The sequence below is a fragment of the Rana temporaria genome, chromosome 3 (genome assembly GCF_905171775.1).
Source record: "Rana temporaria chromosome 3, aRanTem1.1, whole genome shotgun sequence".
Classification (NCBI taxonomy): Eukaryota; Metazoa; Chordata; class Amphibia; order Anura; family Ranidae; genus Rana; species Rana temporaria.
Genome location: NC_053491.1, coordinates 422,571,767 through 422,587,061, shown reverse-complemented (window position 1 = coordinate 422,587,061; position 15,295 = coordinate 422,571,767). Strand labels below are relative to the sequence as shown.

At 44.0% G+C, this 15,295-nt stretch overlaps 1 protein-coding gene across 2 annotated transcripts in view; it reads left to right on the top strand.

Moving 5' to 3' along the window:
* CHMP7 (charged multivesicular body protein 7) overlaps positions 1-14,510 on the top strand; it is a 29,730-nt gene extending 15,220 nt beyond the window's left edge. The window contains exons 7-13 of one of the 2 annotated variants that reach the window (XM_040346182.1): positions 573-621; positions 3,304-3,423; positions 3,513-3,611; positions 8,581-8,641; positions 9,545-9,685; positions 11,702-11,758; positions 13,471-14,510. In XM_040346182.1, the coding sequence (XP_040202116.1) occupies positions 573-621; positions 3,304-3,423; positions 3,513-3,611; positions 8,581-8,641; positions 9,545-9,685; positions 11,702-11,758; positions 13,471-13,508 (565 nt within the window). In that variant the 3' untranslated portion in view covers positions 13,509-14,510. Of the gene's footprint in view, positions 1-572; positions 622-3,303; positions 3,424-3,512; positions 3,612-8,580; positions 8,642-9,544; positions 9,686-11,665; positions 11,759-13,470 lie in introns of both variants that reach the window. The other variant, XM_040346181.1, reaches the window with a different exon arrangement.
* Positions 14,511-15,295: the final 785 nt, after the last annotated feature.

Here is a 15,295-nt window from a genome sequence, read left to right as displayed (position 1 = left end):
AGTAAACCCACCCATAATTTACAGCCAAGGAAGCGGCCATCTTGGCCTCGGTTTGATCTACAACTGCCATGATGCTGCACATGTGATCAGTTATGACACCAGTCATTGGATGATTTAACAGTTTGGTTGAGAGCGCAACCAATGGGAGTGTTACATTCCCGGCATGTGACGGAAATGTACTGTATTTATTGGCGTATAACACTCACTTTTTTTACCCTGAAAATAGAGGTTAAACTGTGCCTGCGTGTTATACGCAGGAGGCTGTGGAAAGTTTTTTTTTCCCTGAAACTTCCCTATTAAAGTTAGGGTGTGTGTTATACGCCGATAAATACGGTAACTGTTTTTTTTAAACTGTTAAATGAATGGGTTTGCTTCTGCTTTAAGCAATTTTCTATCCTGCGACCACGGATTGCAGGAAATTTTGATCTGTCTATGACCGGCTTTGTCAACAATGAAGGTGGACTGCTACCTTGTGCCTGTATTAGAAAAAAAAAATATGATAAAAAAACCTCTGACTGTGCAGACATCGAACTGTTCTCCTAATGGATGGGCTTTTTGTTCATTATTCACAGGCTGAAGGAAGAAGCAATAAGCTTTAAAAGAGCTGGAAATAAGCAGCAGGTATGGATCATCTTTTTATGCATACTTTCCAGGCTTAATTGTGAACCTGTACTCTGTTTTAAACTTTAAAAATGTGTTCCATCAAAGAACAGACACCACAAGAAGCCCAAGTTTATCCCAGAAAATTCTCATGTCCCTCTTTTGGGCTCATTGTCAAAGGCTTTAGCTTGTATAAGAGCTCTGTGAGTAGCAAGCTTTTACAACGACTTTGCAAAGCAGCTTTGTTGAAGCATTCAAAGTAAACCATATTTCCAATATTGCAGTCAAATTTGAGAAAACCCCATTATGTGCTTGTTCTGTTTTCCCATAAACACAGCATACCTAAATAAATAATAATAAAAAAAAATGTGTGTGTGTGTGTATATATAATTTATTTTCTTTTTAGGTGTTTGAAGAAGCAGGCCTCAGGCAGAACAATTTGGAATGAGAGGAAGCTCAGCCTGTCCCCACTGACAAAGAGGGACACACTGAGTTTCCCCCCTCATTACCATACAATGAAGAAGCCCAGCATCTAGATCAGGGGTGTCAAACTCAATTTCTTCACAGGATTTAGCAGTATGGTTGCCCTCAAAGAGTCTGTTGTATCTGGGGTGAGCTACGTGCAGAGTTCAGGAGTGCGCTACATGCAGAGTTTAGGAGTGCATTACGTGCAGAATGCAGGGTTCAGGGCTGTGCCGTGTACGAAGTGCAGGGTTTAGGGGTGCGCTATGCAGTTTTCAACCCCAACTCCCTCCCACAAAGCTTCCTTGCATCTCTATCACCTACCTGGCCCGACTTTAGTATGTCTCTGTGTAGGTGCCATGTATTTGTAGGGAGATCTTTCTCTGATTCGGGAGAGCTGTCCCCACCGTGCCCCACCGTGAGTGCTTGCAGGAATCTGTTAGCCGCTGAGGGCAAAGCTGTCCATTGTGAACACAGAAGCTTTGTGTGTTTACACGTGACAGTGGGAAATGGAGGGTAAGAGTCGGAGGTGGCAGAATGGAGCAAAACTGGGTTTGAGGGCCACATGACGACAAGGCCTGGAGGGCCACATTTGGCCAGCAGGCCTTATATGTGATCTAGATCATTAATCTTTTGTTAGGACAGACCGTGTTCAAGTCTAGTTTACAAATGATATTGAGATCTGCCAACATAGAACAGACATAGTTCAATATGGTAAACACTAACTTCCCAGCCCCCTTCTGCATAGCAGTTTTTATAAAAGTAAATTTGTAAGCAGCAATTTTTATTTTAAGTTATGCTATGTGAATGAGAACATGTACAATATATATAAAGTAGGTGTGATTCAAATTTGGCTGCAATAGTGGAACTGTACTTTAACAATGTTATGGACCGATCTTAGGCCCCTTTCACATTGAGGAGTTTTTCAGGCGGTACAGCGCTAAAAATAGCGCTGCTATCCCGCCTGAAAAACTCCTTCACTGCAGACTCAATGTGAATGCCAGAGGGCTTTCACACTGAGGCGATGCGCTGGCGGGAGACAAAAAAAATCTCCTGTCAGCAGCATCTTTGGAGCGGTGAGAGGAGCGGCATGTATACCGCTCCTTCCCATTGAAAACAATGGGAAACCGCGGCAATACCGCCCGCAATGCGTCTCTATAGAGGCACATTGCGGGCGGTATTAACCCTTTATCGGCCGCTAGCGGGGGTTAATACCGCACCGCTAGCGGCTAATTCCAGCGGCAATCCCGGCGGTATAGCGCCGCTATTTTTAGCGGCGATATACCGCCACCGCGGCTCCCACTGTAATGTGAAAGGGGCCTAAAGGTGCTGACTGTCACTGTGAACAAGATGCTAGCGGGATTCAGAAGGCTTTGAATATGTTTCAAGCCGTGATTACTGTGCTACTGCAAGCTTACTGAAGCCTGCTAGTAGCTTGTTTAAAGTGACATCCAGTATTAAGGCAGTAGCAGGCATCATGGTCTCTACTTAGGCAGGATTTAGAACCACTTATAATGGAGTATATGTTCAGTTTATTTGTTATAAACAAATGTATGTACTGTATATGTTGTTGGTGATTGAATCTCATTCCTTCGGATCAGTTATTGGATTAAACTATAATAGTTTGGGGTCAAGTAATTTATTTATTTATTTTGGATCACATGCATGAAATATTATTGTGAATTTTCAGGGATTCCTTTGCACATCTTTACTAGGCTGACTAAAAGACCCTTTTCACACACAGGCAGTTTTCAGGCGTTTTAGCGCTAGAAATAGCCTCTGAAAACTGCCTCCCATTCTTTGTAATGAGTGCTTTTACATTCGGGCGGTGCACTTTTGGGACGTTGGGAAAGTCCTTCAAGCAACATCTTTGGGGTGGCTTGGGAGCGCTATAAATGGCACTCCCAAAACACTGCTGCCCAATAAAATGAATTGGCAGCGCTTCCAAAGCACCTTAAAAGTGCTTTTACGGCGCTGAAAAACTGGACTTTTTTTTTTTTTAGGTCAAGTTGTCAGATGACTTTAAAAAATCCGCCCGAAAAGCACAGCTAAAATACTGCAAAAACGACTGGTGCTGCAGTGAGAAACTAGCTTGTAAAAATAAATGTTCCTTCTAAATTGCCTATTGTTAGAGACCTTAATAATGAAGTAAGGACTCTTCAATATATGATGGAAACCCAATCATGCTTTGAGCTATATACCTTCTATCTCTTCTACTGATTCTTCGTCTTTATTTTCTAGGCTCTGCGATGTATGAGACGCAGGAAGTTGTCAGAACGACGGTTGTCAGAGCTGCAGAATAAGCTGGACACTATACAGAGCATCCTGGAGAGAATATCAATAGCAGAAACTGACCGCATGGTAAACATTTACGTGACCCCAGAGCCTTGTCCTCCTGTCATTTGTTGTATATGTTATACATTAAAATCCATCCTTTCTATCGATGACAGGTGGTATCTGCTTATGAGGTGGGGGTAACAGCCCTGCGCACTTCACTGAAGGATGTCAGTCTGGAGAAGACAGAGAACTTGGTGGATCAGATTCAGGAGGTAACAAAAGAGGATGATGATTCTTCGATGTGTGTTTACAAAACAGGTTAATCTTGCTCGGCGTAGTAGGGAAACCGGGATTCCATAGTAAATAATAGCATGCCAAGAAATTAATTCTTCCTATTTCAATAAATAAAGCCCCATCCTGTGTTTAAAGAATTCATGTGATTAACCACTTGCCTACTGGGCACTTTCAACCCCTTCCTGCCCAGGCCATTTTTCAGCTTTCAGTGCTGTCACACTTTGAATGACAATTGCGCGGTCATGCAACACTGTACTCAAATGACATTTTTATCATTTTTTTCCACAAATAGAGCTTTCTTTTGGTAATATTTGATCACCTCTGCGGTTTTATTTTCTTGCGCTATAAACAAAAGAAAAGGGACAAGTTTGAAAAAAACACAATATTTTTTACTTTTTGCTATAATAAATATCCATTTTTTTTTTTTTTAAACAAATTTTTTCTCAGTTTAGGCCGATACGTATTCTTCTACATATTTTTGGTAAAAAAAAAATCATAATGAGCGTATATTGATTGGTTTGCGCAAAAGTTATAGCGTCTACAAAATAGGGGATAGATTTATAGCATTTTCATTATTATTTTTTTTACTAGTAATGGCGGCGATCAGCGGTTTTTTTTTTTTTTTTTTTTTTTCGTGACTGTGATATTGCATCGGACACTTTTGACACATTTTTGGGACCATTCACACTTATACAGCGATCCCTGCTATAAAAATGCATTAATTACTGTATAAATGTGACTGGCAGGGAAGGGGTTAACACTAGGGGGCAACTAAGGGGTTAATGTGATTCTTACTGTGGGGGGAGGGAAGTGACTGGGGGAGGTGACCGATGGTTCTCCCTATGTACAAGGGACACACCATCGGTCCCCTCTCCCTGACAGGATGTGGATCTGTGTGTTTACACACACAGATCTACGGTCCTGCTCGGTTACTGGGCAATCGCGGGTGCCCGACGGCCGCCGGGCACACGCACCTGGTCCCCAGTGACGCGGCGGATTAAAAAGGCGCGACGTCATATGATGTCCACCCAGAACAATAGTGTCTGCCTCCCGCCGTCATTTGACGGCGGGCGGTGGATAAGAGGTTAAGGATTCCAACCAATAAGAAACACCTAGTGTGAAAATGTATACTGCAGCTGCTTGCCAGATTGCAATGACCCCTGTGCAAGACAGATAGGTCTAACAGCGCTTTAGCAAGGTAAATGGGCCACATCCAATGCCTAGCACCCTACATACGTAAGTGTGGTTCCCATTTGCTCATAAAAAACAAAATGCAAGAGACCCTTCCATAATGTTAAACTGCTCCTATCTGTAATCCAGTGACGTCTCTTCTCGAACTTGTTTATCTCTCTCTTGGAACTTTCTTTACCTTATTTAACCAAATTTCCTATACTTATAGGGTAAAGAAAGTAGGTTCCACGAGAGACAAATGCGTGCATTTTAAAACTTGGTATGTTTGGTATCTATTTACTTGAGGCAGCGCTATCTTATTCTCCACCATTTTATTCTCTGGGCCCTCTGCTTTCAGAAAATATGTTCGGGGGTTGTAAATAATTTGCTAGAAAAAAAAAATGCAGCTTTTTAACATGTATATGAAGAAAATCAAAATTGCCCTGGACGGCAAGTGGGTAAAGCAGAGAGAGAGTTGCAGCCTTTTTTTTTGTTTACTAATAAACACCCCTGCAAATGGTCTCATCTTTTCTAATGCAGTGCCTTAAAAGTATTCACACCCCTCGAAATTTTCCACATTTTGTCATGTTGCAACCTAAAACCTAAACGTATTTTATTGGGATTTTTTGTGATAGACCAACACAAAGTGGCACATAATTGTGAAGTGGAAGGAAAATTGTAAATGGTTTTAAATTTTTATTTTTTTATTTTTTTTACAAATCAATATCTGAAAAGTGTAATAACCACAGACGCAAGTGGCAAGGGCTGGGGTGCTCACCTGGGGTCCCTTCCAGTTCAGGGCACCTGGGGGTTCGAAGATCTATTTCAATCGTTTTTTATTGATATTTTTTAATCAAACAAAATAATGCATTACAATAGCATATAGTACACAATGCATCGTAACAGTAGGAGACAAAGTAATACTCATTATCTAACATACAGATATGTGTTGGCTAAGCAATATAATACTACCAATCATCATAAGAAAAATTGTAGAGTATTTTCTGTAGAATATTTTCTCAATAGTATCAAGTCAATAAGAGATCAAATCACAATATCAAAGGAAAAAGAAAGAAATACATTAGCAAACAAATAAAATAAAGGAACTACCGTATTTATTCGAGTATAACGCGCAAAATTTTATACCCAAAAAAAAGTTCAAAGTTTGGGTGCGCGTTATACTCGAGGACTTTTTCCCCCCCGCCGCACATGCCGCTGCTACCGCCGCCGCACACGCCGCTGCTACCGCCGCCGCAGCCACAAACGCCGCTACAACGTTAATCACGCGGCGCGGGGGAACATTAGACAGCTTTCGTTTGAATAGCTGTTTTCCCTGCCGCGCGTAGACACTCCCCCTTGGACGGATCTGTCCAATCGCGAACGAGGGGGAGTGACTATGCGTGGCAGGGAAAACAGCTGTTCAAACGAACGCTGTCTGTAATGTTCCCGCGCGCCGCGTGATTAAAGGTAAGGGGGCACGGCTGGACACATACAGGGGGCACGGCTGGACACATACAGGGGGCACGGCTGGACACATACAGGGGGCACGGCTGGACACATACAGGGGGCACGGCTGGACACATACAGGGGGCACGGCTGGACACATACAGGGGGCACGGCTGGACACATACAGGGGGCACGGCTGGACACATACAGGGGGCACGGCTGGACACATACAGGGGGCACGGCTGGACACATACAGGGGGCACGGCTGGACACATACAGGGGGCACGGCTGGACACATACAGGGGGCACGGCTGGACACATACAGGGGGCACGGCTGGACACATACAGGGGGCACGGCTGGACATAAATGATTTTTGGCAATTACAATGATTTTATACCGATTTTTAATTGAAAATTAGGGGTGCGCGTTATACACGGGTGCGCGTTATACTCGAATAAATACGGTAGCTTTCCCGAACACCCCATATGGGAATCATAGTGTTCGAGAGCTATCTCCTCTCATATTTCCTATCTGAATAGTAAACAACGTGTCGGAGGAAATAAGGTAAACAGAATTATGTCCTGTTTTTGAACCAGACGTTCCAGAGGTCCCATTGGATTGAGTATTTATGAAGAGAGCCCAAGGATGACGCTAAAATCCTTTCATAGGAATTATGCAAATCCAAGAGGTCAATAGCGTCATCAGGGGAAGGCGGATCGGGATCTTTCCACTTTCTTGTAATCGGGTTCGAAGATCTAAAGAGATCATCCAATTGGAAGGAACTGTGGGAAGTGGGGCTGGCCCTCAGGTTTTTCCAAGAGGAACTCCGGGGACACCACACTCAGGTGAGGTCGGACACTTCCTCTGCCGTAGCCTACCTAAACAAGCAGGGCAGCACGAGAAGCGGAGTTCTGTTGGCCCTAGCAACAGACATCCTGGGCTGGGCCGAGATCAACACTCTCTCACTCTCAGCAGTCTTTCTGAGAGGCGAGAAGAATGTATTGGCAGACTTTTTCAGTCGAAAGCAACTGAGAGAGAGCGAGTAGGTCCTCAATCAGGAGGTCTTCAGTCTCTTGGCCAAGAGATGGGGATCTCCAGAGGTGGACCTCTTCGCGTCAAAAGAAAATGCAAAGGCCCTCTTTTTTTTTTTTTTTTTTCTCTCTAAACAGAGGAGAGGGAGCACTGGGGGTGGACGCACTGTCCCAGAGCTGGCAGTTCAGAATGTGTTACGCATTCCCACCACCGGTATTATTGCCCGCAGTGCTGAGGGGGGTCAGGATTAAAAGTAACATACATACAGACAGATGCGCATGCACACAGACACACATACAAACACACACACTGTGTGTGTTTGTACATGTGTCTGTTTGTGTGCGTGCGCATCTGTATGTATGTTACTTTTAATTCTGACCCCCCATTCCTGTACCATCAGAACTACTTTTGTAGGGCTTGTTCGAGATAGCAGCAAGGACTGCTGCTCCTCTGAAAAGCAATTTGTGTTCATATCGCTTTTCAGGGGCATTTGTCAGCCAGTAAAGAGGCATATCTTGCCGCCTCACCACCTGTTTTAAGCCCGAAAATGCAATGCACACAGTTGCGGGGTAGTTGCAGTGCAGCCCCATTCACCCTGGGTATACCTCCAGCTGCAGCCACAGCATGTTTACACCCCCAGCTGTTGCCTCTGCAGCTAAAGGGGCAAAAGTTGGGGGTGGTAAAAACAGCTCAACCATGTGGTTTTACTGCCCCTCCAGCCAGACATGTGAACAAGCTCTTGGTTCTGTGTGGATGCGTGCTGCGTGTAGGGCAGCCCATTCATTTCCCTACCCGCAGTACCCTTTTTTTTTTTTTTAATTGTGCCACAACAAAAGCAACCCATGTTTGCCAATGGATGGGGCACCATTAAGAATTAATGGCACCCCTAAAGAGCAGAACATTTGTCTGTGTGTCAAGGACGAGCGTGATTTTGCGCGTGTTCCGCAACACACAGCGACGTGAACCAAGTCTTGGACAGGGGTGCCTCAAGACTGAAAATACTTTTTAAGGGCGCCCCGACTGGAAAAAGGTTGAGAAACGCTGGCCTAGGTCACCACATATAACCTTTTAGGATTCACACCACTTATAAGTAGTAAAAGCCCCCTTTGAGACTTTTTGGTCTTATGAAGATTTTTCTTTATCTTTTTTTTATGTTTTATCTTGTTTTTAAAATTTGCTAAATGGTAATGAGAAAAGGGGTGGAGGGCTGATGAAGACGATTGCCATGTTTGTTTTGCTCTTTATGGATGCAGCGCATCACTGAGAACACTTTGACTGCCTTTTGCTGTTTCTTGCAGTTCTGTGACCTTCAGGATGATGTTAGCGAGACCTTGGCTGGAGCAGTGCCTGGGGATATTGGTAAGTAGAGTTCTCCTTTTGTGCAACTTGAGAACTGTAATCAAGTGTGACACTTAAAGCAGAACTAAAGGCAATAGACTTGCCTCCTTGCTAAAGCTAGCTATATATGGATTGAATCTCAGCCGGTTCAGCAGGGACCAACTGGGGTTCGATCCATCTATGAGCAGGCTGATCGTACCCAAGTCAATCCATCGACCACATTTTACAACCAGCATGTCAGATTTTTAGCATGCGATTATTACTAGCTGGTATAGCCGCTAGCAGTAACCACAGTGTTCTGACAGGGACAACCCCTATGCCCCCCTTCCTGCTAGGAGAACACAATAGCTCCGCAGGTGATATTCCCCCATCTATTGTATTGATGGGGGGAATCAAGCGATTTTTTTCTTTCCTGCAACGCATGGTTGCAGGAAAGAAGATTGCATACTCTGTCAGGGGTAGACAACCTTGGCCCTCCAGCTGTAGTGAAACCATGAGACATTGCAAGACCCTGACAATCACAGGCATGAGGCAGAGGCATGCTGGGATTTGTAGTTTTCCCCACAACTGGAGGGCCAAGGTTGCCTACCCCCTGCTCTATGTCCTGCTTAACAGTCTGGGTCCCTGCTGGCATAGGCACCTTCTTCCCTGGTGTGGGTATTCTGGCAGCTCTATTGTCTGGCGCATGATGATCTAACTTCTGCACATGTGCAGGGACAATGCCAGCAAGGTAAGCCGAGCTATGCATCCAGGCAGTGTATTATATTGCATGTCTCTTCTACGACAATAGCCTGCCTGCTTGCAATCTGTTTGAAGCTTTAAATTAAATGTTCACTTTGAGTTAAGTCCATGTAGCTAGCAAAAAATCAATATGAAAGTAAACATTTTATCACTTCTCATGTTTGACTTATTATCTTGCTGCAGATGTGGATGCAGACGAGCTGGAGAAAGAGCTGAACGAGATTCTCCAAGAAGTTCATGCAGACCTTCCTGATGTCCCTACTGGACCACTCAGAGTGGGGGGCATCTCCCCACAAAGGCTTCCTACTCTGCAGAATAATAGAGGTGACTATGCACTTTATACATACACACTTTTTGTTTATTTTTGTTCTGAGCTTGGTTTAAAAAGAAAACATAAAATTACATGGCAAATGTTGCACCCGTTTTCTAGGTTTCCATTCACACATTTGCGTCACTTGGGCTTCTCCCCACTAGTATCGTCACTGGTCACGTGACTTATTCATGGGTGACCAGTGACGATACTAGTGGGGGAGAAGCCTAAGGCCCTGTACACACGACCGGTTCATCCGATGAGAATGGTCTGACGGACCGTTTTCATTGGTCCACCGCTGAAGTGGTCTGATGTGTGTACACACCGTCAGTTCAAAAACCGATCGGGTCAGAACGGGGTGACGTAAAACACACGACGTGCTGAAAAAAACGAAGTTCAATGCTTCCAAGCGTCGACTTGATTCTCAGCATGTGGGGGTTTTGAACCGATGCTTTTGTGTATTAACCATCGGCTTGGCCCGATTGGTCAGCGGTCCATCGGTTCGATTTTAAAGCAAGTTTTAAAATTTTGGTCCGAAGGACAAAAGACCGATGGGCCGTACACACGGTCGGTTTGGACCGATGAAACTGAACCACGGTCCATTCTCGTCGGTTTTGACCGGTCGCGTGTACGCGGCCTAAGTGATGCGATCTACGAAAATACATCCGCATGAGGAGATTGCCGCACTGAGCTTGTATCTACAGGCTGTCTATGTGCAGAGGATTTGTGAGTGTGTTTTCTCTAATCAGTCCACAATCTCTGTTTTTTTTCTCGGCCATACTACACTATGAGCATTTTCCTTTGTTGTTTTTTTTCTCTCCCCTCTCTGTGAGCTGGCTTTTTGAATCAGCAAATGGCAGTATTGGACTGTGGATGGGAGGTATGGTGAAGTGCTGAGCATATCGCAGGTGCTCCATATCATTGAGTCGGTCTACATGCTGGATCTGTGAATGGATCGTTTCTTGCTGCTTTTTCCTGGTGTTTTTCACTTCACAGTGTTTGCACTGATGCACAAGTGCACTTTATATATTTTTTTGTTTTTTTTGTTTTTCTATTTTGTTTGAACATCTGAGTGTTTACAAACAATATATATATATATATATATATATATATATATATATATATTCTCACTCGATGTGTACTGTACAATAGCAAGGGTTGATTTAGCGCATTCATCCTATTTTATATCCAATTTTTTCACTGGTTTAGCACCTTTTTTATATACGTATACATACATCGTGCCCCCATATGTAACGCCATTCAAACCACACATGTGAGTTATTGTTAGGAATGTTAGAGCGAAAGCTACAATTATATCCCAAGACCTCCTCTGTAACTCTCTAAACAGGTAACCTGTAAAACCAAAAAAAATTTAAGTGTTGCCTATGGAGATTTTTAAGTAACGAACTTTGGTGCCATTCCACGAGTGTGCGCAATTTTAAAGCGTGACATCTTGGGTATCTATTTACTCCGCATAACATCATCTTTCACACTATACCAAAAAAATTGAGCTGACTTTAGTGGGGGTTTTTTGTTAGTGTTTTTTTATTTGTATTTTATTATTATTATTCTTCATGAAAGTTTTTATTTCCAAAAAAAAAAACACGTTTGAAAAATTGCTGCACAAATACTGTGGCATAAAAGTTGCATTGACCACAATTTTATTCCCTATAGTCTCTGATTATATATATATAAAACGCAGGTTCACTTTTGTCATACCCAGTATCCATGCTGCATTGTGCGGGTGTGACCTCAGGGTCCATAGAGTTGACCTGTATCTGAGTATACCAGGGATTTCCATCACTTTGGAGAGATTTCCTCTCACTTCCTGTTGTGACTGTGGGACAAATGGGGAAAACCAAAAAAGAACTGGCATGGGTTCTAACCCACCTTCTACTTTCTAATGTAAATATGTAAATCTCTTTTGTAGATTGGAGGTCTGTTTTTTTTTTTTTTTTTTTTTTTTCATACAATTAATTCTCTGTTAACTTCAGCTTTTGACATGAGTCAATTGGATGTAAATCTTCCAGATGTCCCCATCACAGCTCCCAAGGTTCCAATCGCTGTCTCACCTGAGAGAAATAGAGGTGAGTCTCTTTTCATGTAACCAACAGGTTGTTGCATACAAGACACATCTATATTGTAATTCTTTCACTTATTGCAAAGACGAATGGCGCTATATATATATATATATAATATATATATATATATATATATATATATATATATATATATATATATATATATATATATATATATAATCTCTGTATAAAGTTTGTGACTGTAATAAGTAGCATTTGTACCTGTTTCCTGTGGGTCATGTCATTGTTAAACTTTCTGCAGAAAATGCTTGTTGCCTGGCTGTTTTCTGGCATCCATACTTCCTATGAGTGAACATGCTAGGTGAAGTCATTGTGATGTCAGAACTTGGGATCGGCAAAACTATTGAGTCAGAGACTTTGCGTAGGACAGCCAGGCAACTAACCTTTTCATAGGGCAGGGCTCGACAAATACCAGGCGCCAGGTCGCCATTGCGACTAGAAATTGCATCCTGGCGCCTGAGCTTTTGTCAGCCCATTTACTGCTAACACCAGGTCGCACGCTCCAAGCTGAGCGGGTCTCGGTGGAGATTCTTGTCCTAAAGGGGCTGGGCCTTCCATCCTCTGGGGCATGTGCTGAGCCTAGCTGGGTAGCTGATTGGGCGGGATTGGTGGGTCCCCTGTCCAGGGGGGGCGGATCCGATGTCTGGGGCAAGCCCTGTGTGGAGCTGGGCGGCTCTGTGTCAGTTGGGCAGTGCGGGGTGTAGCGGGCTGTCAGCAGTGGTGTTGCAAGGCGGGTGCGGGCCGCACACGAGTGACACCCGTGGGTAGCGGCACCACGAACTCCGCTCACTGCCCTGTGCCTCACGCCGCGGCTGTGTCCCTCAGCGGAGCGGAATGAAGCCGCCTCCCCTCCTCTCTGTTTACATCAACAGAGGAGGAGGGGCTCTAGGGACACACAGGTCTGTAAAGGGGGGGCATGCACTGCTGGGGGTTCAGCACCGATGGGGGGGGGTGTCTGTACAGCAGGGGGGGGGGGGGTCTGTACTGCTGGTGGTGTCTGCACCGAGGGGGGTGTCTGCACTGAGGGGGGGGGGTGTCTGTACTGCTGGGGGTGTCTGCACTGAGGGGGGTGTCTGTACTACTGGGGGTGTCTGCACCGAGGTGGGGGTTTAAAAAAAAAAAAAAAACTGGCTCCAAACTTATTTAGCTGGCTCCTAGGTTCAAAGCAAATTTGTCAAGCCCTGTCATAGGGAGAGGTCAGAAATTGCAGCCAAAATACACCAAATGTGCAATATTTCATAATAATCTGAATATGATATATATTTTAAAGGAATCTTTATTTTAGTCCGGATCGTTAAATGTGTAGAAAACTATTTTACATTCTGTTTTAAAGCAGAACTGAACCCGTCTGTCCTTTACAGGGAAGCTGCCATCTTGTCTTCTATTTGATCCGCAGTGTCTATGGTGTTGCACATGCAGTTATGTATCGGTTCTGACACCAGCTTTTTGTTAGGCTGACAGTTCAGCTGAGAGCCCAAGTAACTGTGACAGTTGTCATGCCTTTAATGTTGCCTATTTTGGGAATCGATAAATCGATGGGTTTTTAGTTCTGCTTTAACAGAGGAAATCTGTTTCACAGAGTGCTGTATACAGGAAAGCAATTGTTGATCATTCTTATCAGGACAGGTCTATGTAATCCTAAAGATTTCTCGATGTAAAGGAAGACTATCTTATTTTTGCCTTGTTCTTGATTGCAGATGCTCCACCCCGGACACCGTATTTATTGCCCCAGTGATCACCTCAGAGTCCTGATGATCCACCCAATAATGAAGTAGACTGTTCCTGTACAGGAAGTAGCTTGGCGGTTTATTTGTATGCAGGCGCTGTCATTCCGTTCTGTTCTCTGCCCACCAAGTAATCTTTAAGCTATCCTTCCTTGCACTATAACTTTAAAGTTGATGTAAGCCCAAACTACATGACAATTTTTGCTGTTGCAGTGTGAATCATAAAGATTTTTTTTTCTGCCTCTTCGAAAACACTGTTTTTGACCTATTTATTTTTATTTTGCATCTCAGTACTGCTGACTTACTGCAACCTCTTTGCAGTCACTTCCTGTCTATGTGCTCCTCAACGATGGCTGCAGGAATTTTCTCAGGATAGTCCACTTTTGTTGCCATCAGAAAACCTATGTCTGTCTGTACATTGAGCATCTGCACAGCCGCTCATAGTCTTAACCTAAAGCTCAAGTGACAGAATGACAATGCAAGAGTCCAACTGGGACATGGGTAGAAAATGTCGTTATCGCATAACAAGAAGTGTCTGAACAAATACCTTCATAGCAGGATCAATGCCTAATATTTTAAATAATTCTGTAGATTTAAAAGGATTGAAAATAACTTTTGACCACTTGCCGCTCGGCTAGTATAGCACCCCCAGTGATTACGTATGTTAACAAGTGTCATGTTGCAGCCAGTGTTTTCTGTTTCTTACAATGATTTGCACTGTAAGAAATATTCTGTGATCTTTTGTTAGTATATCGTGTCACTAAAGCAGCCAGCCAAAGTCCCAGATCACTAGCCACACCAGTAGAGTATCACTGTGGTGGCTAGTGATTAGCGACGCTGGCTGTGCTGGTGACACTGCATGTCCCTGATGACTTCCACGTCAGTACAGTGTCAAGATACAAGTACAGCCAACTACAGTGTCCCTGATGACTTCCACGTCCGTACAGTGTCGCCATACAAGTACCGCCAACTACAGTGTCCCTGATGATTTCCACATCAGTACAGTGTCACCATACAAGTACAGCCAACTACAGTGTCCCTGATGACTTCCACATCAGTACAGTGTCACCATACAAGTACAGCCAACTACAGTGTCCCTGATGACTTTCACATCAGTACAGTGTCACCATACAAGAACCGCCAACTACAGTGTCCCTGATGACTTCCACATCAGTACAGTGTCACCATACAAGTACAGACAACTACAGTGTCCCTGATGACTTCCACATCAGTACAGTGTCACCATACAAGTACAGCCAACTACAGTGTCCCTGATGACTTCCACATCAGTACAGTGTCACCATACAAGTACAGCCAACTACAGTGTCCCTGATGACTTCCACATCAGTACAGTGTCACCATACAAGAACCGCCAACTACAGTGTCCCTGATGACTTCCACATCAGTACAGTGTCACCATACAAGTACAGACAACTACAGTGTCCCTGATGATTTTCACATCCGTACAGTTTCACCATACCAGAGCAATCAGCCACAGTGTCCCTGATTTACTGCCACACCAGTCACAATGTCGCTAGACCACTGCAGATAGCAACAGCATTCCTGATTGCCGCCACATCAGACCAATGCAGCCAGCAACAGTGTTCCTGATCTCAACCACACCAGTCCTAGTGCAACCAGATCAGTGCAGCCAGCAGCAGTAGTCGTGATCACTACCACACCAGTCCCAATGACCTAAACTAGTGCAGCCAGCAAGTGTTCCTGATAGTAGCCACATCAATACAGTGTCACCAGAGCCTGTGCAGCCAGCAACAGTGTTGCTGATTATCACCCTGCC